At 51.9% G+C, this 24,052-nt stretch overlaps 1 protein-coding gene across 1 annotated transcript; it reads left to right on the top strand.

Moving 5' to 3' along the window:
- Nucleotides 1-3,362: 3,362 nt before the first annotated feature.
- LOC144739531 (sulfotransferase 2B1-like) lies at nt 3,363-20,668 on the top strand. The gene is made up of 8 exons (XM_078622472.1): nt 3,363-3,531; nt 5,447-5,607; nt 9,674-9,885; nt 11,442-11,470; nt 11,592-11,689; nt 12,832-12,932; nt 15,919-16,099; nt 20,344-20,668. Exons 2-8 carry the CDS (start codon nt 5,460-5,462, stop codon nt 20,463-20,465), a joined length of 891 nt encoding a protein of 296 aa, XP_078478598.1. The 5' UTR covers nt 3,363-3,531; nt 5,447-5,459; the 3' UTR covers nt 20,466-20,668.
- The last annotated feature ends 3,384 nt before the right edge of the window (nt 20,669-24,052 follow it).

Genomic DNA, 24,052 nt, shown 5'->3' with positions numbered 1-24,052 from the left:
TCCGTGTGTGTGTGTACATCCGTGTGTGTGTGTACATCCGTGTATGTGTGTGTGCACATCCGTGTGTGTGTGTGTACATCCGTGTGTGTGTGTACATCCGTGTGTGTGTGTGTACATCCGTGTGTGTGTGTACATCCGTGTGTGTGTGTACATCCGTGTATGTGTGTGTGCACATCCGTGTGTGTGTGTGCACATCCGTGTGTGTGTGTACATCCGTGTGTGTGTGTACATCCGTGTGTGTGTGTACATCCGTGTGTGTGTGCACATCCGTGTGTGTGTGTACATCCGTGTGTGTGTGTACAAGCGGTAGTGGAGTGCGGTTGGCGCTCTCCTGCGCTACGAACCCGGCTATGAGCCGAGTTGGGTTTCCCGATTAGCTCCGCCGCTAATCGGGAAAGCGAGTGACGGAAACTCGAGACGCCACCAACAAACAAGTTGCCAGTCTTCTTCTTGGTTCTTTCGGTAAAGTCACGTAGAAGGGAAATAATAAAATAAAATACAAATAAACCAATAAAATAATTCTCACGACGTTTCAGCCACAACGCAAGCAGCCGTCCTCAGGTGAAGAACAGGTCTGTCGGGAAGACCGCGTCTGAAGTTGTCAGTCGCCATTCGTGCGGCCGTCTTCCTAGAAACAGGGACCAGCCACCCCACCAGGAGAGTGGAGAGGAGGTGGAGGAAGACGCCAGCTAATCTACTCGCGAGCTACAGGGGACAGCAGCGGCCCTAGAAAACCTCCAAGCGTCCATCCTGGACACCCGTTGGGGGGGCAGAGGAGCGCAGGGAGGCTGACGCTGACTGCTGTGCAGGAGCCGGCAGGCGGCGGCTCTCCTCCTCTTCTTGGTTCTTTCGGTAAAGTCACGTAGAAGGGAAGTAATAAAATAATAAAAATAAAATAATTCTCACGACGTTTCGGCTACAACGCAAGCAGCCGTCTTCAGGTGAAGAATGAGACACTGCCAAGCTAGGAGCTTATATATAAGCTGGGTTGGAGGTGGAAGAAGAGCACCTTAACAAAAAGAATGTGCATATCAAGGGGAATTTAGCATATTCATGGGAAATGCGTAGGAGGTGGGCGGGGGGGTTTCAAAGTCATATTATGCCCATGCATTATGCAGGATCAGCAGCACCTCCTCCTCCCGAGTGTCACCTCGAAGTTGCCTTTCTGGAGAATGTCGCCCACGTGTGGGTGGTAAGCGCCAGCTCAGGCTCAACGTGCCTCCAGGGTGTGTTTGTGTGTAGCCACAGGTATGAGAGTGGAGGCCCAGGGGTCGTCCTGGGGCACAGAGCGCACCGTGTTGTACAGATGCACGCTGTGAAAGCAGGCGGGGGGAGCTTGCCTACAAGTTTTAGAATGAAGCAACCATCTGAAATCGCGTGACTTGGCTGACCAAACGTGTGATGGTGGTTCCTGAGCCTTGAAGGAGGCTGGAACTGCGCCATAGAGACCGCTTCGAGAGCTGGGCGAGCCGTGTCGACCGAGTGCGGGAACTCGCCGCGCCAGAACAACTCTGCATCAATCGCCTCCACGGATAGGGCAACTACAGGGTGCTTACACAACTGTGTTAGCACTTACATGGGACTATCGATTTAATGTAGAAAGAACGGATACTACTACACTAACACGATAACAAATGTGATGTTCATAGCTTCAAAAAGTCAGAGTCCACTTGATCGCCATCGTTGTCAACACATTTCCTGAATCTTCTACAGGTGGTCTCCAGAGCCCAGAGTCGGCACATTTCCTGTGGTGGTTGTTGTTGTTGCAAATTCTCAAAAGTGTTCACATTGTTTTGAAGCACCCTCGTTACGAATCGTTTCACTCCGTGACGTCGCCCATCATCTTTCCGTGCGAGGCAAACGGCGCAGCATCATTCCCGCTGCAACGAAGCTTCGCTACTGTCATTTATTAACTTTGAAAGGATTTACATTTATAAACATTAACCTTTACATTAGAATCATCACTCACTCACACCTCCACTCTCACAAGTCACCTGGCATCACGCGCCATGGCGACACGAGGGTTTGCGAGGGGAGGGGAGGGGCAAGGTTAGGGTTGGACTTTGAGTTGTGGGGTCATCCGAGGAGACGTCGGGTTTACGAGACCCCCCCCAGCCCGCGCCAGAGGGGGCCACGGTCTGAAGTCTGAAAAAGCGCAAATTTGACTTTTTGTTATCGGGGAGAAGCTCGGGGCGAGGGGGGGGAAGAGGTCGGTCCATTGGCGAGCGACCTTGATGATGGGCAACGCGAGATGGGGATGGAATGGTGATTGAATCAGATGGTGAGAGAGTGGGTGGGTGAGTGAGTGGCAGGGGCGGTTTCTTCATTAGGGCGATTGGGCGACGCACCACCAATGTCATTCAACCACAGAGTCACGCTAGCCGTCACTGTGCCTCTGGATATAGTCCAATCAGCGTCATGCTACGTTCTGTGGAGTACCGCCTCTTTTTGGGCGATTTCCCTCCAGCTGAGAATCGCCCCGAGTGGTCCCATAGACTTACATTCAAAGATGTTTTTTTTCGAACGGGGGCGCTGCAATAAACTTGAGTGGTTTGTTTTAATAGTGAGTATAGAAACAAACAAGATGTATTGTAAGGGTCACTTTATTTTTCATTAATATTACAGAAGTGAAGTTGCCTTTACATGCTTAAGCTGTTAATTTATCCATTGCATGGGTGGACCTTATCCTTATCAATCATCCAGACATTTGCCCCCCCTGAGAGATTTTGCAGGAGCCGCCACTGGTGAGTGGGTTGGTTAGTGAGTGAGTGGGTTTGTGGGTGATTGAATCAGATGGTGAGTGAGTGGGTGAGTGAGTGAACAAGATGGTGAGTAGGTGGGTGAGTGAGTGGGTTGGTTAGTGAGTGAGTGGGTTTGTGGGTGATTGAATCAGATGGTGAGTGAGTTGGTGGGTGAGTGAGTGGGTTGGTTAGTGAGTGAGTGGGTTTGTGGGTGATTGAATCAGATGGCGAGTGAGTTGGTGGGTGCGTGAGTGGGTTTGTGGGTGAGTGAACAAGATGGTGAGTGAGATGGTGAGTGGGTGGGTGGGTGAGTGAACAAGATGGTGAGTGGGTGAGTGAGATAGTGAGTGGGTGAGTGAGTGGGTGGGTGAGTGAACAAGATGGTGAGTGGGTGAGTAAGTGAGATGATGAGTGAGTGTGAGTGGTTGGATTAGTGATTGAGATTGTGAGTGGCTGGGTGAGTGAGTGAGTTCATGAGTAAGTTGGTGAGTGGGTGATTGAGTTGCACAAAGATAGAAGTTCCAAGGTCTGTTGTAATCACTGAACAGAGGGGCATTGATCTCTGGGTTCGAAGGTCTTGGTCATGTCCCCAGTGCACCTGAGGCAGGACGCGTGGCGACTCCCCCGATCCACTTGATTTGAGTGCCGCAGGGCGGAGCTCACTGCCACGGACTTCTTATATAGGACAGGGACACACAACGCACAGCAGCGTCCTTAGCCCGAGGAGAGTCGAGGTTAGACTCTGGTCCCAGTGTTGAAGTCACACAGAGAGAGAGAGAGAGGAAGAGAGGTGAGCACACGGGATTGTGTGATGAGTCTGTGGGTCTCTGCTGTGTGATGAGTCTGTGGGTCTCTGCTGTGTGATGAGTCTATGGGTCTCTGCTGTGTGATGAGTCTATGGGTCTCTGCTGTGTGATGAGTCTATGGGTCTCTGCTGTGTGATAAGTCTATCGGTCTCTGCTGTCTGATGAGTCTATGGGTCTCTGCTTTGTGATGAGTCTATGGGTCTCTGCTGTGTGATGAGTCTATGGGTCTCTGCTGTGTGATAAGTCTATCGGTCTCTGCTGTGTTATGAGTCTATGGGTCTCTGCTGTGTGGTGAGTCTATGGCTCTCTGTGTGATGAGTCTATGGGTCTCTGCTGTGTGTGATGAGTCTATGGGTTTCTGCTGTGTGATGAGTCTATGGGTCTCTGCTGTGTGATGAGTCTATGGGTCTCTGCTGTGTGATGAGTCTATGGCTCTCTGCTGTGTGATGAGTCTATGGGTCTCTGCTGTGTGATGAGTCTATGGCTCTCTGCTGGGTGATGAGTCTATGGGTCTCTGCTGTGTGATGAGTCTATGGGTCTCTGCTGTGTGATGAGTCTATGGGTCTCTGCTGTGTGATGAGTCTATGGGTCTCTGCTGTGTGATGAGTCTATGGGTCTCTGCTGTATGATGAGTCTGTGGGTCTCTACTGTGTGATGAGTCTGTGGGTCTCTGCTGTGTGATGAGTCTGTGGGTCTCTGCTGTGTGATGAGTCTATGGGTCTCTGCTGTGTGATGAGTCTATGGGTCTCTGCTGTGATGAGTCTGTGGGTCTCTGCTGTGTGATGAGTCTATGGGTCTCTACTGTGTGATGAGTCTGTGGGTCTCTGCTGTGTGATGAGTCTACGGGTCTCTGCTGTGTGATGAGTCTATGGGTCTCTGCTGTGTGATGAGTCTATGGGTCTCTGCTGTGTGATGAGTCTATGTGTCTCTGCTGTGTGATGAGTCTATGGGTCTCTGCTGTGTGATGAGTCTGTGGGTCTCTGCTGTGTGATGAATCTGTGGGTCTCTGCTGTGTGATGAATCTATGGGTCTCTGCTGTGTGATGAGTCTATGGGTCTCTGCTGTGTGATGAGTCTGTGGGTCTCTGCTGTGTGATGAGTCTATGGGTCTCTGCTGTGTGATGAGTCTATGGGTCTCTGCTGTGTGATGAGTCTATGGGTCTCTGCTGTGTAATGAGCCTATGGGTCTCTGCTGTGTGATGAGTCTATCGGTCTCTGCTGTATTATGAGTCTATGGGTCTCTGCTGTGTGATGAGTCTATGGGTCTCTGTGTGATGAGTCTATGGGTCTCTGCTATGTGTGATGAGTCTATGGGTCTCTGCTGTGTGATGAGTCTATGGGTCTCTGCTGTGTGATGAGTCTGTGGGTCTCTGCTGTGTGATGAATCTATGGGCCTCTACTGTGTGATGAGTCTATCGGTCTCTGTGTGATGAGTCTATGGGTCTCTGCTGTGTGTGATGAGTCTATGGGTTTCTGCTGTGTGATGAGTCTATGGGTCTCTGCTGTGTGATGAGTCTGTGGGTCTCTGCTGTGTGATGAGTCTATGGGCCTCTACTGTGTGATGAGTCTATCGGTCTCTGCTGTGTGATGAGTCTATGGGTCTCTGCTGTGTGATGAGTCTATGGGTCTCTGCTGTGTGATGAGTCTATGGATCTCTGCTGTGTCATGAGTCGATGGATCTCTGCTGTGTGATGAGTCTATGGGTCTCTGCTGTGTGATGAGTCTATGGGTCTCTGCTGTGTGATGAGTCTATGGGTCTCTGCTGTGTTATGAGTCTATGGGTCTCTGCTGTGTGTCATGAGTCTATGGGTCTCTGCTGTGTGATGAGTCTATGGGTCTCTGCTGTGTGATGAGTCTATGGGTCTCTGCTGTGTGTGTGTACATGACGATCCCTTTGGAGTTGAAGGGGGGCCATGGCGACCGACGTTCTGGCCTCGAGGATGTTCGAGGTGGGGGGCATGAAGTTCCTCTCTCCGCTCTGCACCCCGGAGTCCGTGCTGCGGGTTCGCTCGCTGCCCGTGCGGGATGACGACGTCTTCATCGCCACCATCGCCAAGTCCGGTGAGAGGCTCCCTCCGACGCCCCGAGTCGACCCCCAGGGTCAAGAGGAGCGAGGAAATCCCATGAGCCATGAAGCTCTTTGCCGCAGGTGTCCCAGCGTCAGAATCAGTAGATTGTTTATATACTGGAGGGATGAGCCGTCAAGATCTTTGTCACAGATGTCCAGGAGGGGAAGGTCAGCAAGTCACAACAACAAACACAATGCACACAAACACGACAGAGTCTGGGTGTCTCTCTTTCTCTCAGTGGGTTCACGATGGTCGTGTAGGAGACACTGAGAGCCTGGGTTGGAGCCCTGGGTCTGGGTGTCTCTCTCTCTAAGTCTCTATCTATCTCCTCTCGCTCTCGTCTTGCTCCCCTGTCTCTCGGCTTGAAACAAGAAGATGCTCCGTGTAGTCGGCACTTTGCTTCGTTCATCATTTCATTTTTTGGTTTCCTTTTTAATGCTTTGCTTTATGTAACCCCCCCTCCTCCCCCCTTTTAAATGAAAGATTTCACGCTCTGCTCTCCTTACCCCTTCCCTCTCTCTCTCTACCCCCCTCTCTCTCTACCCCCTGTCTCCCTACTCCATGTCTATGTTCCCCCTATGTTTTGTCTCTGTAATATTTGTAATATTTTTTATTTTTTTACGGCAAGTGCTGCTTCTGCACCCAGCCCTTCTCGCAATCCTACGGCCTCAAGACGGGTAGCTCTTATCTGCAGGCAGAGCTCTCCGTCATCTGCCACTGAGCACACGGCCTCCTCCAGTGCCCACCGCTCCTTGAAGGCCGGCACGGCGTGGGTCAGCCACACATGGCGGAACTCCAGCCCACACACCCTGGCTCCGACCAGAGCGCGGAAGATGCCCAGGCTGCTGGCCGGACGTTTCCCCTCCAGGGCCACCTTCCTCGCCCTGTAAATGGCGAGCTTGGTGTAGCCGACGAGCACGTTGACCGGCCCCTGAAGATGTTGGGATCCGTCACCCTTCGGGTATCCAAAGATGAGGACCGTCGGGGAGAAGTAAATGGCGCCACGGGGCTCACTTTCAAGGGGGAGATGTTTGTGCAATGCACACCTCTCACCGCGGGGGGGGGGGGCGGGGGCGGGGGGGAGCTGCTGCGGGACATTGCTCCTCGCCTGAAGCTGGAGGCGCCGGGGATCGATGGCGGCCCTCCTCCCCCTTCTCTTCTTCCCGGAATTGTGCTTCTTCTGCGCACAGCCCCCCGGCCACAGCGACAACGAGAAGCCACTGAAGCTCCGAGGCTGCAGGAACGTGCCCCTGAAGAGTGCCCCAAACACGGCGCCCTACACGTGGCTGTGTCAAGGCGCCCTACACGTGGCTGTGTCAAGGCGCCCTACACGTGGCTGTGTCAAGGCGCTCTACACGTGGCTGTGTCAAGGCGCCCTACACGTGGCTGTGTCAAGGCGCCCTACACGTGGCTTTGTCAAGGCGCCCTACACGTGCTGTGTCAAGGCGCCCTACACGTGGCTGTGTCAAGGCGCCCTACACGTGGCTGTGTCAAGGCGCCCTACACGTGGCTGTGTCAAGGCGCCCTACACGTGGCTGTGTCAAGGCGCCCTACACGTGGCTGTGTCAAGGCGACCTACACGTGGCTGTGTCAAGGCGCCCTACACGTACTGTGTCAAGGCGCCCTACACGTGGCTGTGTCAAGGCGCCCTACACGTGGCTGTGTCAAAGCGCCCTACACGTGGCTGTGTCAAGGCGCCCTACACGTGGCTGTGTCAAGGCGCCCTACACGTGCTGTGTCAAGGCGCCCTAAACGTGGCTGTGTCAAGGCGCTCTACACGTGGCTGTGTCAAGGCGCCCTACACGTGGCTGTGTCAAGGCGCCCTACACGTGGCTGTGTCAAGGCGCCCTACACGTGCTGTGTCAAGGCGCCCTACACGTGGCTGTGTCAAGGCGCCCTACACGTGGCTGTGTCAAGGCGCCCTACACGTGGCTGTGTCAAGGCGCCCTACACGTGGCTGTGTCAAGGCGCCCTACACGTGGCTGTGTCAAGGCGACCTACACGTGGCTGTGTCAAGGCGCCCTACACGTACTGTGTCAAGGCGCCCTACACGTGGCTGTGTCAAGGCGCCCTACACGTGGCTGTGTCAAAGCGCCCTACACGTGGCTGTGTCAAGGCGCCCTACACGTGGCTGTGTCAAGGCGCCCTACACGTGCTGTGTCAAGGCGCCCTAAACGTGGCTGTGTCAAGGCGCCCTACACGTGGCTGTGTCAAGGCGCCCTACACGTGGCTGTGTCAAGGCGCTCTACACGTGGCTGTGTCAAGGCGCCCTACACGTGGCTGTGTCAAGGCGCCCTACACGTGGCTGTGTCAAGGCGCCCTACACGTGGCTGTGTCAAGGCGCCCTACACGTGCTGTGTCAAGGCGCTCTACACGTGGCTGTGTCAAGGCGCCCTACACGTGGCTGTGTCAAGGCGCCCTACACGTGGCTGTGTCAAGGCGCCCTACACGTGGCTGTGTCAAGGCGCCCTACACGTGCTGTGTCAAGGCGCCCTACACGTGGCTGTGTCAAGGCGCCCTACACGTGGCTGTGTCAAGGCGCCCTACACGTGACTGTGTCAAGGCGCCCTACACGTGGCTGTGTCAAGGCGCCCTACACGTGCTGTGTCAAGGCGCCCTACACGTGGCTGTGTCAAGGCGCCCTACACGTGGCTGAGTCAAGGCGCCCTACACGTGGCTGTGTCAAGGCGCCCTACACGTGGCTGTGTCAAGGCGCCCTACACGTGGCTGTGTCAAGGCGCCCTACACGTGCTGTGTCAAGGCGCCCTACACGTGGCTGTGTCAAGGCGCCCTACACGTGGCTGTGTCAAGGCGACCTACACGTGGCTGTGTCAAGGCGCCCTACACGTGGCTGTGTCAAGGCGCCCTACACGTGGCTGTGTCAAGGCGCCCTACACGTGCTGTGTCAAGGCGCCCTACACGTGGCTGTGTCAAGGTGCCCTACACGTGGCTGAGTCATAGCGCCCTACACGTGGCTGTGTCAAGGCGCCCTACACGTGGCTGTGTCAAGGCACCCTACACGTGGCTGTGTCAAGGCGCCCTACACGTGGCTGTGTCAAGGCGCCCTACACGTGGCTGTGTCAAGGCGCTCTACACGTGGCTGTGTCAAGGCGCCCTACACGTGGCTGTGTCAAGGCGCCCTACACGTGGCTGTGTCAAGGCGCCCTACACGTGGTTGTGTCAAGGCGCCCTACACGTGGCTGTGTCAAGGCGCCCTACACGTGGCTGTGTCAAGGCGCCCTACACGTGGCTGTGTCAAGGCGCCCTACACGTGGCTGTGTCAAGGCGCCCTACACGTGGCTGTGTCAAGGCGCTCTACACGTGGCTGTGTCAAGGCGCCCTACACGTGGCTGTGTCAAGGCGCTCTACACCCAGGACCTGGCCGACCTACCGGACACTAAACGGAGAGACCATTTCTCTCCCATTGTTGTGCCCCCCCCCCCCCCCCCCCCCAGTGAAAACAAATGTACAAGTCTCCCCCGTAGCCAAACGCAACTGGGTACCCGATACCTGTACCCTACCCGATACCCGGCTACCCGTACCCGGCCCGGTACGGGTAGCCGTTTGCGACCCTGGTGCGGCCGGGTACGGGTACGGGTAGGCCGTGAGTCACTAGAGTCACCGTTTGTCACTCATTTCGGGTAGGGTACGGGTAGGGAACGGGTGTACCCGTACCCGGCCGGGTACGGGTACGGGTAGCCGTTTGCGACCTCTGCCGTGCACCACCCACACGCCGGTGACGCGTGTGTCTCGTTCGAGCGCTCGGTCATCGGCGCGGCGAGCTCGAATACCTCCACCATGGGACGTCTCGTTGTGTTGTGCTGCTGCTGCTGCTGCTGGCGGCAATAACAGGGGCTTGACAGTCAAACGTCTCTCTCCACCTGTCTCTCTCGACCACTCTACCTGTCTCTCTCCACCTGTCTCTCTCTACCTGTCTCTCTCCACCTCTCTCTCTCGACCACTCTACCTGTCTCTCTCTACCTGTCTCTCTCTACCTGTCTCTCTCTACCTGTCTCTCTCCACCTGTCTCTCTCCACCTCTCTCTCTAACCCCCACAGGCACCACGTGGATGCAAGAGATTGCGAGCCTGCTCCTGAGCGACGGGGACTTGGAGGTGGCGGCGACGTCGTGCACCTGGCAGAGGGCCCCCTACCTGGAGGGCGCCTTCAGGCAGCAGCAGCTCGAACTGCAGCCCTCGCCCCGGCTCATGACCACGCACCTGCAGCTCCACCTGGCACCACAGCAGCTCACAGAGGGCGGCAAGGGCAAGGTGAGGCCGGGACTCGTGGTGGCCGCGTCTCTGTCTGTCGCTCTGTGTCTCTGTCTCTCTCTCTGTCTCTCTCTCTCCCTGTCTCTCTGTGTCTCTCTCCCTGTCTCTCTCTCTGTCTCTCTGTCTCTCTGTGTCTCTCTCCCTCTCTCTCTCTCTGTCTCTCTCTCTGTCTCCCTGTCTCTCTCTCTTTCTCCCTGTCTCTCTGTGTCTCTCTCTATCTGTCTCTCTGTGTGTCTCTCTCTCTGTCTCTCTCTCTCTGTCTGTCTCTCTCCGTCTCTCGCTCTGTCTCTCTCTCACAGTGGGGCTCACAGTGGCCCTATCTTGATGAGAATGATAATTTATAGAACACTCGCGGTAAGTACCCGGCGTTGCCCGGACGATAAAGACCGACACACACATCGACTTACACACACTTTCTATGTACATGAGTTTAGTGTAAGAAGCAAGGAACAGAAATATAATGTGTCCGCACACAAACATTATGATCGAAATCTGAGCAAGGTGATTATAGCAAAAATAGGTTTTTATGAAGGTGATTTGACACCAAAAAAAGGAATGAATGCAGAGCAAGTTAATAATCAAATACTAGTTGCGAGCACACAAAGGAAAATACGTGAATATTTTGAAGGTGATTATAAAACCACCAGGTTTCTGTGTACAAGAGTTAAGCGAAAGAAGCATGCAATACATGAATTAGTTGTGTGCCCACAAACATTATGAACGTACATTGATTGTGTGTTTCTGTAAAGTGACGCGGACAGAAACATCATGAAAAGTGTAAAAAATATCCCACAATACCAGACAACAAAAATGGCCGCCATTCGGCACTAAGTGGCGGTGACGTCACGACGACGCTTGTGGCAGGCCATGGGCACCCCGAGGCCGAACGCCCGCTGGCAGGAGGTGACGGGGCAGAGGCAGATGCCACGGGTCGACTGGCTGATGCACGACCTGTGGCACAGTGAAGGGATAGCCGCAGCCTTACGTGTCTATCTATTGAATGTGAAACGCGTGAAACAAAATGTCCCCCGTGAGCTCGACCGAACGCGCACCACTTGGCAGGCCCCCCCCCCCCACCTCGAATTGGCGTGAGTTGGTAGGTCGATGTCGCGCAATACATAAATTAAACTAAACCCCACAAAATCGCTAATTCAACTAATTTAAAGGTGACGGAAGTGAAAAAAAATAGCCTGTGCCAAGCACGGGGCTTAAGGCGTGCTACATGGCGAATTCTTTTTTTACGTTGACCCCCCCTCCCCCCCGTTTGAGAGCCAAATCCCTCGCTAGCGCGCATATGCAGAGACTTCTTATATATAAGAAGATAATGATGATTCCACTGTTGCTGATGATGATTATGCTGCTGCTGATTCTGCTGATGATGATTATGCTGCTGGTGCTGCTGATGACGATCATGATTCTGCTGCCCCTGGATGTGATGATGCTCGTAATGCTGCTGATGGTGATTCTGCTACTGATGATTCTGACGATAATTCTGCTGATGATGACGGCGACGACGACGATCGTGACCACGATGCTCCGATGTGTGCACCCGCCAGGTCATTTACGTGGCGAGGAATCCCAAGGACAGATTGGCAGAGGTGGGACAAAGTCATTGTTATGCAAGTCCAAGTCGAGTCGCAAGTCATCAAATTCATGACTCGAGTCTGACTCGAGTCCAAGTCACATGACTCGAGTCCACACCTCTGCAGATTGGTGTCCTATTACGAATTCTCCAAGATCTCCTGCAACATGCCGGACCTCGGCGATTTCAAAACGTTCATTGAAAAATACCTCCAGGGTCAAAGTTCGTCTCCCATCACCAACAGCAGCTCAGCATTATCACCACCACCACCCACTACAAGTATCGTGAGCACTCAACCCCAAACGGAACAGGGATAGAGAAATCACACAATCTCCACTCACTCTCGCTGTAGAACAGGGGGAGATCATACAAACTCCACTCACTCTGTAGGACAGGGGGAGATCATACAAACTCCACTCTGTAGGACAGGGGGAGATCATACAAACTCCACTTACTTTGTAGAATAAGGGGAGATTATACTAACTCCACTCACTCTGTAGAACAGGGGGAGATCATACAAACTCCACTCACTCTGTAGGACAGGGGGAGATCATACAAACTCCACTTACTTTGTAGAATAAGGGGAGATTATACAAACTCCACTCACTCTGTAGAACAGGGGGAGATCATACAAACTCCACTCACTCTGTAGGACAGGGGTAGATCATACAAACTCCACTCACTCACTCAACCACACTAACTCACACTTACCTACATGATGTAGGGGCGAGTGCTGTTAGCTAGTAGCAGCGCCTATGAAGGCCGTCACTGTGTCATGCGAGGGGGTGGATTGCCAGCACCACGCCCGGCCGCCTTTGTCTCCCCATTGGCGATGTTTACACACTGCACCAGATAATGGAGGTGATAGTGGTGATGATGAAAGTGGTAGTGGTGGTGATTATGATATTGGTGCTGATGATGATATTGGTGGTGATGATAGTTGGATGATGATGGTCGTGGTGGTGATGATAGTGATAGTGGTGATGATGATAGTGGTGGTGGTGGTGATGATGGTGGCGATGATGATAGTGGTGGTGATGATGATAGTGGTGGTGATGATGATGATGGTCGTGGTGGTGATGATAGTGGTAGTGGTGGTGATGACGGTGGCAGTGATGATAGTGGTGGTGATGATGATAGTGGTGGTGATGATGATCGTCGTGGTCGTGATGATAGTGGTAGTGGTGGTGATGATGGTGGTGGTGATGATGGTGGTAGTGATGATAGTGGTGGTGATGATGATCGTCGTGGTCGTGATGATGGTGGTAGTGGTGGTGATGATGTTGCCCCTACAGCATGTTCGAGGCTACACGGGGGATCTTTATATTTTGTGTCTCTTTGTTGTTGTCCTTCCGCTATGGCAGCGACAGTCAACGCTGGGACGTGGTTCAAGCACGTGAGTGAATGGTACGAGATGAGACACAAGGCCAACTTTCTCTTCGTGACTTTCGAAGAGATGATCAAGGTAATCAGCAGCAGCATCGGCACCATCATCAGCACCATCATCATCAGCGGCATCACCATTAGCAGCAGCATCATCATCAGTATCAGCATCATCATCAGCAGCAGCATCATCAGCAGCAGCATCATCATCAGCAGCATTATCATCACCAGCAGTATGAGAGTCGTGACGCTTCACGCATTGCTGTTGTTTCACAAAGAGCCCTTATTGTGTACACAGCGCTACTGGGGCTCACGAGGCTTGATCTGCGTCTTCTCTACTCTTTGGTTCTTTCGGTAAAGTCACGTGGGTGTAATAAAGGTCGTTGAGGCGACTTCTGGAATCCGTCTTTTATTCAACTTGTATTACAGCTTTCCTTCACGCTGCTGACAGGCAGCGTGAGAGGGACAGATAGAGAGAGAGACACACTGCCACGTGGCAACCCGGAGCCCCGCTCCCACGTGGCCCCCTTCCTCTGTTCGTCCCCGTTCTGACCACGTGTCGTTCGTCTCCACCCCTATTTAATACCCGGGTCACGTGGTACGTTTCCACCAATCCTGGTTAGCCTCCATGGAATATTCCAGCTTCCCTCGTAGGCTCCCGGGACCACGCCCCTGACTCGTCTCCCCATTGGCTGTGGCCAAAGCCAGCAGAACCAATCCTTACAGCTGTCACCTTGCCATTACGTCAGGGCCACGCCCCTAGGCTTCCCCCCATTGGCTATAGACCAGGACCGGCAGAGCCAATCATCATGACGAGTTGTGATACGTCAGAGAGCCGGACATATCCTCACATTACATAGGTATAAAATAAAATGAATCACGATGTTTCGGGCAAAACACAAGCGCCCGTCATCAGGCGGGAAAGCGTGGCCTGCTGCCGAGGCAGCAGACTGTTGTGAAAGGTTCGAAATGTGTGTAGCCCAAGGGTCATCAAGAAGTGAGCGGGGCTAGTGATGTTAATGTGAGGAATTAGCATGCAACTGTAGAGAAGGAGGGTGAGCATGAGAGATCTAAGAGAGATGCATAGAGAGAGAGACAGAGAGTCGTAAATAACAGCTGATATAGGCAGGTAGGATAGAAACATCACAGTCAGTTGAGACTTTACCTGGTGAATAACGTCCTTCCAATGATTGCTCAGTTTGTACCCATCCTCTCGGTTGAAGTTGTGTCTGTGTTCATATATCTGGATGGCTTCATGAACAAATCTCTGAAGGTAGCCGGTAGGTTTGCAGTTTCGTGCGAGCCCACAGCGTTAAGACAATGATCGGCAACGGCCGAGGTATTGGTCCTACCGTGTTTCAGATCTGCCTTGTGTTCACGGACGCGGTCCGAGACATATTGCTTGGTTTCCCCAATGTAACTGCTGCTGCACACACAACTCAGGGTATTGCATGTCAGGAATCACATCCTTTACAGATGGAATTAAATCACAGATTCTGTGTACTGTGTTGAAACGAACCTTGGTCTTGTGTTTGTTTAAGATTTTGGAAATCTTTTCGTCTTCTCCCCAAGCGTCCCTCGTCTCTCCCCTCCATTTGTGTCCCTCGAGAATCCTTTCTCGCCTTCTACGTTTGACTTTCTGAACCGATCAGTTCAATTGTGTGGCCGGTGATGAATCCTCTTTGAGAACCTCCCTGCACCAATCAGAGGCCTCGAACGCACCGCGTCAGGCGGGTGGTCTGTCGTCTTCTCGGTCTTGGAAGGGAGCCACCTCGGCTGACGTCAGAAAAGGGCATGGCGCAGCGTCATCGACCACGTGAAGCCACAAACACAATGGGTGACGTCACAGTGCCATCGACCACGTGAAGCCACAAACACAATGGGTGACGTCACAGTGCCATCGACCACGTGAAGACACAAACACAAGGGGTGACGTCACAGTGCCATCGACCACGTGAAGACACAAACACAATGGGTGACGTCACAGTGCCATCGACCACGTGAAGCCACAAACACAATGGGTGACGTCACAGCGCCATCGACCACGTGAAGCCACAAACACAATGGGTGACGTCACAGTGCCATCGACCACGTGAAGCCACAAACACAATGGGTGACGTCACAGTGCCATCGACCACGTGAAGCCACAAACACAATGGGTGACGTCACAAGGGCCTCGTGTTCCCGCGACCCACGTGAGCCCCTGTGGCGAGGCCCAACAATCACGTGCTCGCGTGTGTCCAGTTATGGCGGTAATGATGTTGAATGTGGTGATGATGGAGGTGGTGATGGAGGTGGTGATGATGATGGTGGTGGTGGAGGTGGTGGTGGTGATGATGATTGTGGTGGTGATGATGATGGTGGTGGTGGAGGTGGTGGTGGAGGTGGTGATGATGGTGGTGGTGATGATGGAGGTGGTGGAGGTGGTGGTGGAGGTGGTGATGATGGTGGTGGTGATGATGATGATGGTGGTGGTGGAGGTGGTGGTGGTGATGATGATTGTGGTGGTGATGATGATGGTGGTGGTGGAGGTGGTGGTGGAGGTGGTGATGATGATGGTGGTGGTGATGATGATGGAGGTGGTGGAGGTGGTGATGGAGGTGGTGATGATGATGGTGGTGGTGATGATGATGGTGGTGGAGGTGGTGGTGGTGATGATGATTGTGGTGGTGATGATGATGGTGGTGGTGGAGGTGGTGGTGGAGGCGGTGATGATGGTGGTGGTGATGATGATGGAGGTGGTGGAGGTGGTGGTGGAGGCGGTGATGATGGTGGTGGTGATGATGATGGAGGTGGTGGAGGTGGTGGTGGAGGCGGTGATGATGGTGGTGGTGATGATGATGGAGGTGGTGGAGGTGGTGGTGGAGGCGGTGATGATGGTGGTGGTGATGATGATGGAGGTGGTGGAGGTGGTGGTGGAGGTGGTGATGATGGAAGTGATGGGAGGCGCAGGAGAGATATCAATGGTCATGGAGATGAATGCCGATGTAGTCGTGGAACACTTGACCCCTCGACCTCCTCGACCCCCTGACCCCCTGACCCCCTGACCCCTCGGGTCTCTGCTGCAGGACCTGCGAGGCAGCGTGCTGCGCGTGTCGCGCTTCCTCGACCGGCCGCAGGACGACTCCACGATCGACTCCATCGTCCACCACTGCTCCTTCGCCTCCATGAGGGTCAACAAGATGACCAACTACGAGGCGATGCCCGCGGGATTGGTGGACTTGAGCAAAGGGCCCTTCATGAGGAAAGGTGGTGGTGGTGACGGTGGTGATGATGCAGCTCGTAGTCTGAGTAGTCTACGGGTCTCTGTGTGAGTTTTTGGGTTTCTGTGTGTTTATTTCTATATGTGTCTGTGTATGTGTCTGTGTGTGTGTCTGTGTGTGTGTCTGTGTGTAAGTGTGTCTCTGTGTATGTGTGTGTGTGTATGTGTGTGTGTATGTGTGTGTATGTGTGTGTATGTGTGTCCCATGTCGCATGGGACCATTATACACACAAAGTGGGGATGACCCTGCTGAGGCTGCAACAGATGGCACCTCAGGCAGCTCTGTGAGTGGCTGGCTGAGGTGCCATCTGTTGAGGAAGTACTGAAGGCGAACGAGAGTCAGAGACCAGGAAAGGCACCGGGCAGAGATGATCTCCCAAGCAAAATTCTGAGGGAGGGTGCCGTTTGTGCGCAGACTGCCCTATATGACATCATAACAACAGTCTGGACCACTGGACGGGTTCCGCAGGATTGGAAGGATGCCCTGGTGGTCCCCCTCTTTAAGAAGGGGGACCGCACAGACTGTAACAACTACAGGGGCATCTCACTCCTCAGTGTGCCGGGAAAGGTCCTGGCAAGGATTATTCAACATCGCCTTGCCAGGCACGCTGAGGAGAGGCTTGCGGAGCCCCAAAGCGGTTTCAGGAAAGGGCAGTCCTGCACAGATGCCGTATTTTCTGTCCGTCTGCTACAGCAGAAGTGTAGGGAATTCCAACAAGACCTATATCTCTGCTTTATTGACCTGGTCAAGGCCTATAATACCATCAGTAGGCCTGGGCTCTGGGTTGTTCTTCATGCTTTCAGAGACCCTGACCCTCTGTTCACGATCATTAAGGACCTTTATGATGGTGAGCGGGCCCAGGTAAAACTACGTGGCTGGGAGTCAGAGCCATTCCCTGTACACCTTGGGGTGCGACAGGGATGTCCTCTGGCTCCCAAATTATTTAACATCTATTTTTACCAGGTAGTTCGTGAAGCTTTCAATAGCTGTACCGGGGGAATTTCCATTTGGTACAGATATAATGGGAGGCTGATTGATGCCCGGGTGCGGTCAAGGGATGGCTCGCTATTGGTCAACCACGTTATGTATGCCGATGATTTGGTAATTGCTGCTCATTCAGAGGAGGAGTTGGAGACGCTGCTGCTGAGACTAGACCGTGCCACTAAGAGGCGGGGCCTTACCATCAGCCCCACCAAAACTAAGCACCTGCCTGGGTATTTGGTACCATCGGGCACTCCACCCCAAAAACTCCCAATCGGTGATGGGGCAGTTGTGGAGAGAGTGGAGAGTTTCCCATACCTGGGCAGTGTGCTCATGGCCGGCCCCGGTTAAACAGCAGAGGTCTCACTCCGAATCAGTCGAGCGGCAATATCTTGCGTAACGCTGTGTGGAAGCTACCTGGTCTCTCGCTCCGCACGAAGCTCCAGGTCTTCTCGGCCATAGTCATTCCCTCCATTCTCTACGCTTGCGAAACGTGGACCCCTCTAATGGAGCATCTTCGCCGGTTAGAAACATTTAGGCTGTAGATTTGAAGCTTTCGTGACTGCAAGGATTCATACTGTTAGGTTTTTTCGGTAAAGTCACGTGACTTTACCGGAAAAAACCTAAGAGTATACATTTAGGCTGGCCTGCTTACGATCCATCCTGGGTTTAACCTGCAGGCTGGATTGTGTGAGGAGCTCACAAGGCCTTGAAAGATCTGGACAAAGTCCCATCGGTGAGCTCCTCCGGCAGGCAAGGCTGCATTGGCTGGGTCATGTAACCCGCATGCCCAGCCACCGCATGCCTAAACAGCTTTTGTTCGACCGAATCGAGGGGGCTAAACGGGCGCGGCACAGGCTAGAGAAGAGATGGAGTGATGTGGTACAGGAGGACGTGGAGCTGAGTGGACTTGCCGATGACTGGTACCAGCGGTGTCAAGATCGGCCTCAGTGGAGGAGGCTCGTGAAGGACGCTACTGGGCAGTTGGAGGCAGTCGCCCTCCAACAACAACGGAGGGCGGAGGAGCGACGCTCACAACAACGAGCGGAGCGCCGGGTGGCTAAAGCACAGCAAGTTGGCACAGTAGGGGGCACAGGTGGTGCATCATCCAGTCATATCAGTCAGTCGACCCATAGCACCTGGGTCTGCCCAGTGACCTCCTGCCAGCGGGCATTCCACACTTCACGTGGTCTCAAGGTGCACATGGCCTGGCACAAGCGTCGTGGTGAAGTCACCGCCACTTAGTGGCGAATGGCGGTTGTTGTTGTTGTGTATGTGTGTGTATCTGTGTGTGTCTATGTGTGTTGTTGTGTATGTGTGTGTATCTGTGTGTGTCTATGTGTTGTTGTTGTGTATGTGTGTGTATCTGTGTGTGTCTATGTGTTGTTGTTGTGTATGTGTGTGTATCTGTGTGTGTCTATGTGTGTTGTTGTGTATGTGTGTGTATCTGTGTGTGTCTATGTGTTGTTGTTGTGTATGTGTGTGTATCTGTGTGTGTCTATGTGTGTTGTTGTTGTGTATGTGTGTGTATCTGTGTGTGTCTATGTGTGTTGTGTATGTGTGTGTATCTGTGTGTGTCTATGTGTGTTGTTGTGTATGTGTGTGTATCTGTGTGTGTCTATGTGTTGTTGTTGTGTATGTGTGTGTATCTGTGTGTGTCTATGTGTGTTGTGTATGTGTGTGTATCTGTGTGTGTCTATGTGTGTTGTGTATGTGTGTGTATCTGTGTGTGTCTATGTGTTGTTGTGTATGTGTGTGTATCTGTGTGTGTCTATGTGTGTTGTGTATGTGTGTGTATCTGTGTGTGTCTATGTGTTGTTGTTGTGTATGTGTGTGTATCTGTGTGTGTCTATGTGTGTTGTGTATGTGTGTGTATCTGTGTGTGTCTATGTGTGTTGTTGTGTATGTGTGTGTATCTGTGTGTGTCTATGTGTTGTTGTTGTGTATGTGTGTGTATCTGTGTGTGTCTATGTGTGTTGTGTATGTGTGTGTATCTGTGTGTGTCTGTGTGTGTTGTTGTGTATGTGTGTGTATCTGTGTGTCTATGTGTGTTGTTGTGTATGTGTGTGTATCTGTGTGTGTCTATGTGTTGTTGTTGTGTATGTGTGTGTATCTGTGTGTGTCTATGTGTTGTTGTTGTGTATGTGTGTGTATCTGTGTGTGTCTATGTGTTGTTGTTGTGTATGTGTGTGTATCTGTGTGTGTCTATGTGTTGTTGTGCATGTGTGTGTGTATCTGTGTGTGTCTATGTGTGTTGTTGTGTATGTGTGTGTATCTGTGTGTGTCTATGTGTGTTGTTGTGTATGTGTGTGTATCTGTGTGTGTCTATGTGTTGTTGTTGTGTATGTGTGTGTATCTGTGTGTGTCTATGTGTGTTGTTGTGTATGTGTGTGTATCTGTGTGTGTCTATGTGTTGTTGTTGTGTATGTGTGTGTATCTGTGTGTGTCTATGTGTGTTGTTGTGTATGTGTGTGTATCTGTGTGTGTCTATGTGTTGTTGTTGTGTATGTGTGTGTATCTGTGTGTGTCTATGTGTTGTTGTTGTGTATGTGTGTGTATCTGTGTGTGTCTATGTGTGTTGTTGTGTATGTGTGTGTATCTGTGTGTGTCTATGTGTGTTGTTGTGTATGTGTGTGTATCTGTGTGTGTCTATGTGTGTTCATAATCAACGTTTTTGGGTTTAGATCGCGTTATTTATAAATGTGTCGTAACCCTCCACCACCCGACACGGCCAATCAGTAAAAATGTGTCACGTTGACAAAAGACAAATAGTTCACTGCTTTAGCCCACCGGTGTGTTGTGTCGGGTGGTGGAGGGTTACGACACATTTATAAATAACGCGATCTAAACCCAAAAACGTTGATTATGAATAACATTGGTCGCGAAAGCCTACGTGTTAAACTCTATGTGTGTTGTTGTTGTGTATGTGTGTGTATCTGTGTGTGTCTATGTGTGTTGTTGTGTATGTGTGTGTATGTCTGTGTGTGTTGTTGTGTATGTGTGTGTGTCTATGTGTGTTGTTGTGTGTGTTGTTGTGTATGTGTGTGTGTCTATGTGTGTTGTTGTGTATGTGTGTTGTTGTTGTGTGTGTTGAACCTCCTTCGCACCACCGTACGTAGCCAGCCGCGTTCATCGGAGGTGCGGAGAGTGAAGGTCACGAGGTGATGGGTCGTGACCCTCACCCCAAAAAGCACCCCCCCTCACCACCTTCCCCCTCCCCCACCCCCCACCGTGCCCCTCCCCCACCAGGCACCGTGGGAGACTGGAAGAATTACTTGACTGTGGAGCAGAGCGAGAGGTTTGACGAGCTGTACGCGGAGAAGATGAGAGGCTGCGGCCTCACCTTCCCCGATGACCTCAGCCAACTCTAGCAGACGGCCCACAGACGCCGGGAGCCTGGGTTCGAGCCCTGGGTCTGGGTGTCTCTCTCTCTCTCATGATGGCCGTGTGAGGGATGGACATGAGAGTTCTGTTAGCCTTCCAATCAGTGGCACTGCAGCCACAAACCTCGTAGCGGTGATTGGACGAGAGGGATGGGTGTCGGGAATTGGTGCCTCGATGTCTACAATAACAACACCACGTGAGGCTGGGGGCTGGGGGCGAGGCGGGGGATGGTCTAATTGATGAAGGGAAATTGGTTCGGGGATCAAGGCAAAGAGCGTGGGGAGTAACGGGGGTTGGTTGGAGCCTGGGACAAGAGACGGACAGAGGAAGAGATGGAGCAGTGAACAAGAGAGTATAGTATACGGTAGCAGTGGACAAGAGAGCTAAGTGTTCGGTAGCAGTGGACAAGAGAGTATAGTATACGGTAGCAGTGGACAAGAGAGCTAAGTGTTCGGTAGCAGTGGACAAGAGAGTATAGTATACGGTAGCAGTGGACAAGAGAGTATAGTATACGGTAGCAGTGGACAAGACAAGCTAGTGTTCGGTAGCAGTGGACAAGAGAGTATAGTATACGGTAGCAGTGGACAGAGAGAGCTAGTGTTCGGTAGCAGTGGACAAGAGGGTATAGTATACGGTAGCAGTGGACAAGAGAGTATAGTATACGGAGCAGTGGACAAGAGAGTATAGTATACGGAGCAGTGGACAAGAGAGTATAGTATACGGTAGCAGTGGACAAGAGAGTATAGTATACGGTAGCAGTGGACAGAGAGAGCTAGTGTTCGGTAGCAGTGGACAAGAGAGTATAGTATACGGTAGCAGTGGACAGAGAGAGCTAGTGTTCGGTAGCAGTGGACAAGAGAGTATAGTATACGGTAGCAGTGGACAGAGAGAGCTAGTGTTCGGTAGCAGTGGACAAGAGAGTATAGTATACGGTAGCAGTGGACAGAGAGAGCTAGTGTTCGGTAGCAGTGGACAAGAGGGTATAGTATACGGTAGCAGTGGACAAGAGAGTATAGTATACGGTAGCAGTGGACAAGAGAGTATAGTATACGGTAGCAGTGGACAGAGAGAGCTAGTGTTCGGTAGCAGTGGACAGAGAGTATAGTATATGGTAGCAGTGGACAAGAGAGAGCTAGTGTTCGGTAGCAGTGGATAAAGAGAATACAGATAGAGTAGCAGTGGACGGAGCGAGTACAGTATCGGGTAGCAGCGGAGTAACGGACCTTGGTTGAGAAGCTACGACGGAGTGAGACGGCAGAGAGAACAAAGAGCGACCGAGCTGGAGAGAGCGAGCGAAGCCAGCGGAGCGAGCGAACGGAGGGACATGGAGTGATGTTGATGGGGAGTTGTGCGTGGGAGCGAATGGAGGGACATGGAGTGATGTTGATGGGGAGTTGTGCGTTGAAGAAAATGGAGGGACATGGAGTGATGTTGACGGAGGAGATGTGAACTACACGCGCTAATAAAGAACCGAAAAAGACAAAGAAGCTGTCGCGTCAGTACGAGTCCTAAACAGATACCATTCGAGGATGTGATTTCTCAGATTTATGTAGCCCTCAGAGGCATAGGACACATCCATGCGGATGTAGCAAGAGCTGAAATAGCCACGATTCTCAAGAATGCTAAGAAACCCACGAGTAACATCAGCAAAAACGAACGCTCTGAACTCGCGAATATAAAAAAGAGAGATGATATAGTCATCCTCTCGGCCGACAAGGGCAATGCTACGGTTATCATGGATAAAGACTCATACAACAACAAAATCCAGGACCTACTCAATGATGGGAGTTACTCCAAAATTAAAAGTGATCCCACTAACAGCCTAACGACAAGTCCAACAAGATCATCACGAGTTCGACTTCCCTAATCGAACCAAGCAAACGTCGCTCCCTAACACCTTCGGCTGCAAAACCTCCCAGACTCTATGGTTTTCCCAAGATCCATAAAGAAGGCACCACGCTACGGCCCATCGTGTCCACGATCAACTCTCCTACCTACAAACTATCCCGGTTTCCATCAGATACTCTGCTCCCCTTCACTGGCAAGACCACTTCAGCAGTACTCAACTCAACTCAATTGGTCTCTATGGTCAAGGACACGGTACTGTCTCCTGACGATATCCTCGTCAGCTTTGATGTAGTATCTCTGTTTACCAAGGTCCCAGTACCTGACACCCTAACAATAATTGAAGACTTGGTCCAACATGGATTGAACTCGGATGTACCTGCGCTGGTTAGGCATTGCCTCACCAACACCTATTTTACCTGGAATGGCACCTTCTACAAACAGAATGAGGGTACCCCTATGGGCTCCCCCTTGTCACCAGTGATAGCCAACATGTTCATGGAAAAGTTTGAATCAGACGCCATCCACACATCCACCCTGCGTCCTTCCCTGTGTAAGAGGTATGTGGATGACACTTTCGTCATTTGGCCACATGGCCTGCCAGCATTGAACCATTTCCTGGACCACATCAATTCCAGACACGCATCCATTAGATTCACCATGGAAGTGGAGAAAGATGGCAAACTACCATTCTTGGATGTTCTGTTTGAGAGGAGACCTGATGGATCCTTGGGACATACTGTCTACAGGAAAGCCACCCACACAGATTCCTACTTGAAACCGGATTCCCACCACCACCCGACTCAAATAATTATCTCATCAAAACGCTATACCACAGAGCTCATGGCATCTCTGACCAACACCACCTGACCAGTGAATTGAAACATGTCCATCTGGCCCTCAAGATGAACGGACACTTTGACCGTACTATACGCCAAGCTGTTTCTCCCACCATACAGAAACAACCACCTGCAACTCTGATCAAAACCATCACGTTGCCATACATAGCAGGCGTGACCAAAAATATCTCCAAAATTCTAAACAAACATAAGATCCAGGTCCGATTCAGCACAGTACATAAAATCCGTGATCTAAAAAAACATAACTCTGATAATATATGCACCGTCCTTATCAGAGTTATGTTTTTGTTTGCATTATGACTGCAGGTATTGTGGTTTATGCAAACATGACTCCTCGTAAAAAAGGTGTCAGTTTTGTTGCCAGATAGAAGGGTAAAAAAACTATTATCATTTTTTTTACTGGCAAATGAGGTTCCAATGGTGATTATAATTGTAGTTCAGGGTTACCCAAAGTTCAGGACACTGAGTCACGAAAGCATTATTAGGGTTATTATTGCACTCCACCTGCTACGTGTTAAACCGATTTCCCCACCACTCGTTGGGTCTGGCACTGCCGATAAGAGCCGTGAAGTGAAAGCCTCGACCCACAGTTCGCGTGCCTGGGCGGTCGTGACCCCGTGGCGACTTTGATTAAGATCCACCACAAAGGGAGCGGCCCGAGACGTCGAACAAAGAGGAGGTGGTCACCGCTTCATCGTCGTCGTCGTCGTCATCATCGTCATCATCATCATTGTCATCATCACCATCATCGTCATCGTTATCATCGTCATCACCATCATCATCGTCGTCATCATCATCGTCATCATCATCATCGTCGTCATCATCACTATCATCATCATCATCCTCGTCATCATCATCATCTTCATCAT

Source organism: Lampetra planeri, unplaced genomic scaffold (genome assembly GCF_965212315.1).
Source record: "Lampetra planeri unplaced genomic scaffold, kcLamPlan1.2.h2 scaffold_155, whole genome shotgun sequence".
In the NCBI taxonomy this organism is placed as follows: domain Eukaryota; kingdom Metazoa; phylum Chordata; class Hyperoartia; order Petromyzontiformes; family Petromyzontidae; genus Lampetra; species Lampetra planeri.
Note: the sequence above shows the minus strand (reverse complement) of the source record. Positions and strands in the feature narration are given on the sequence as shown.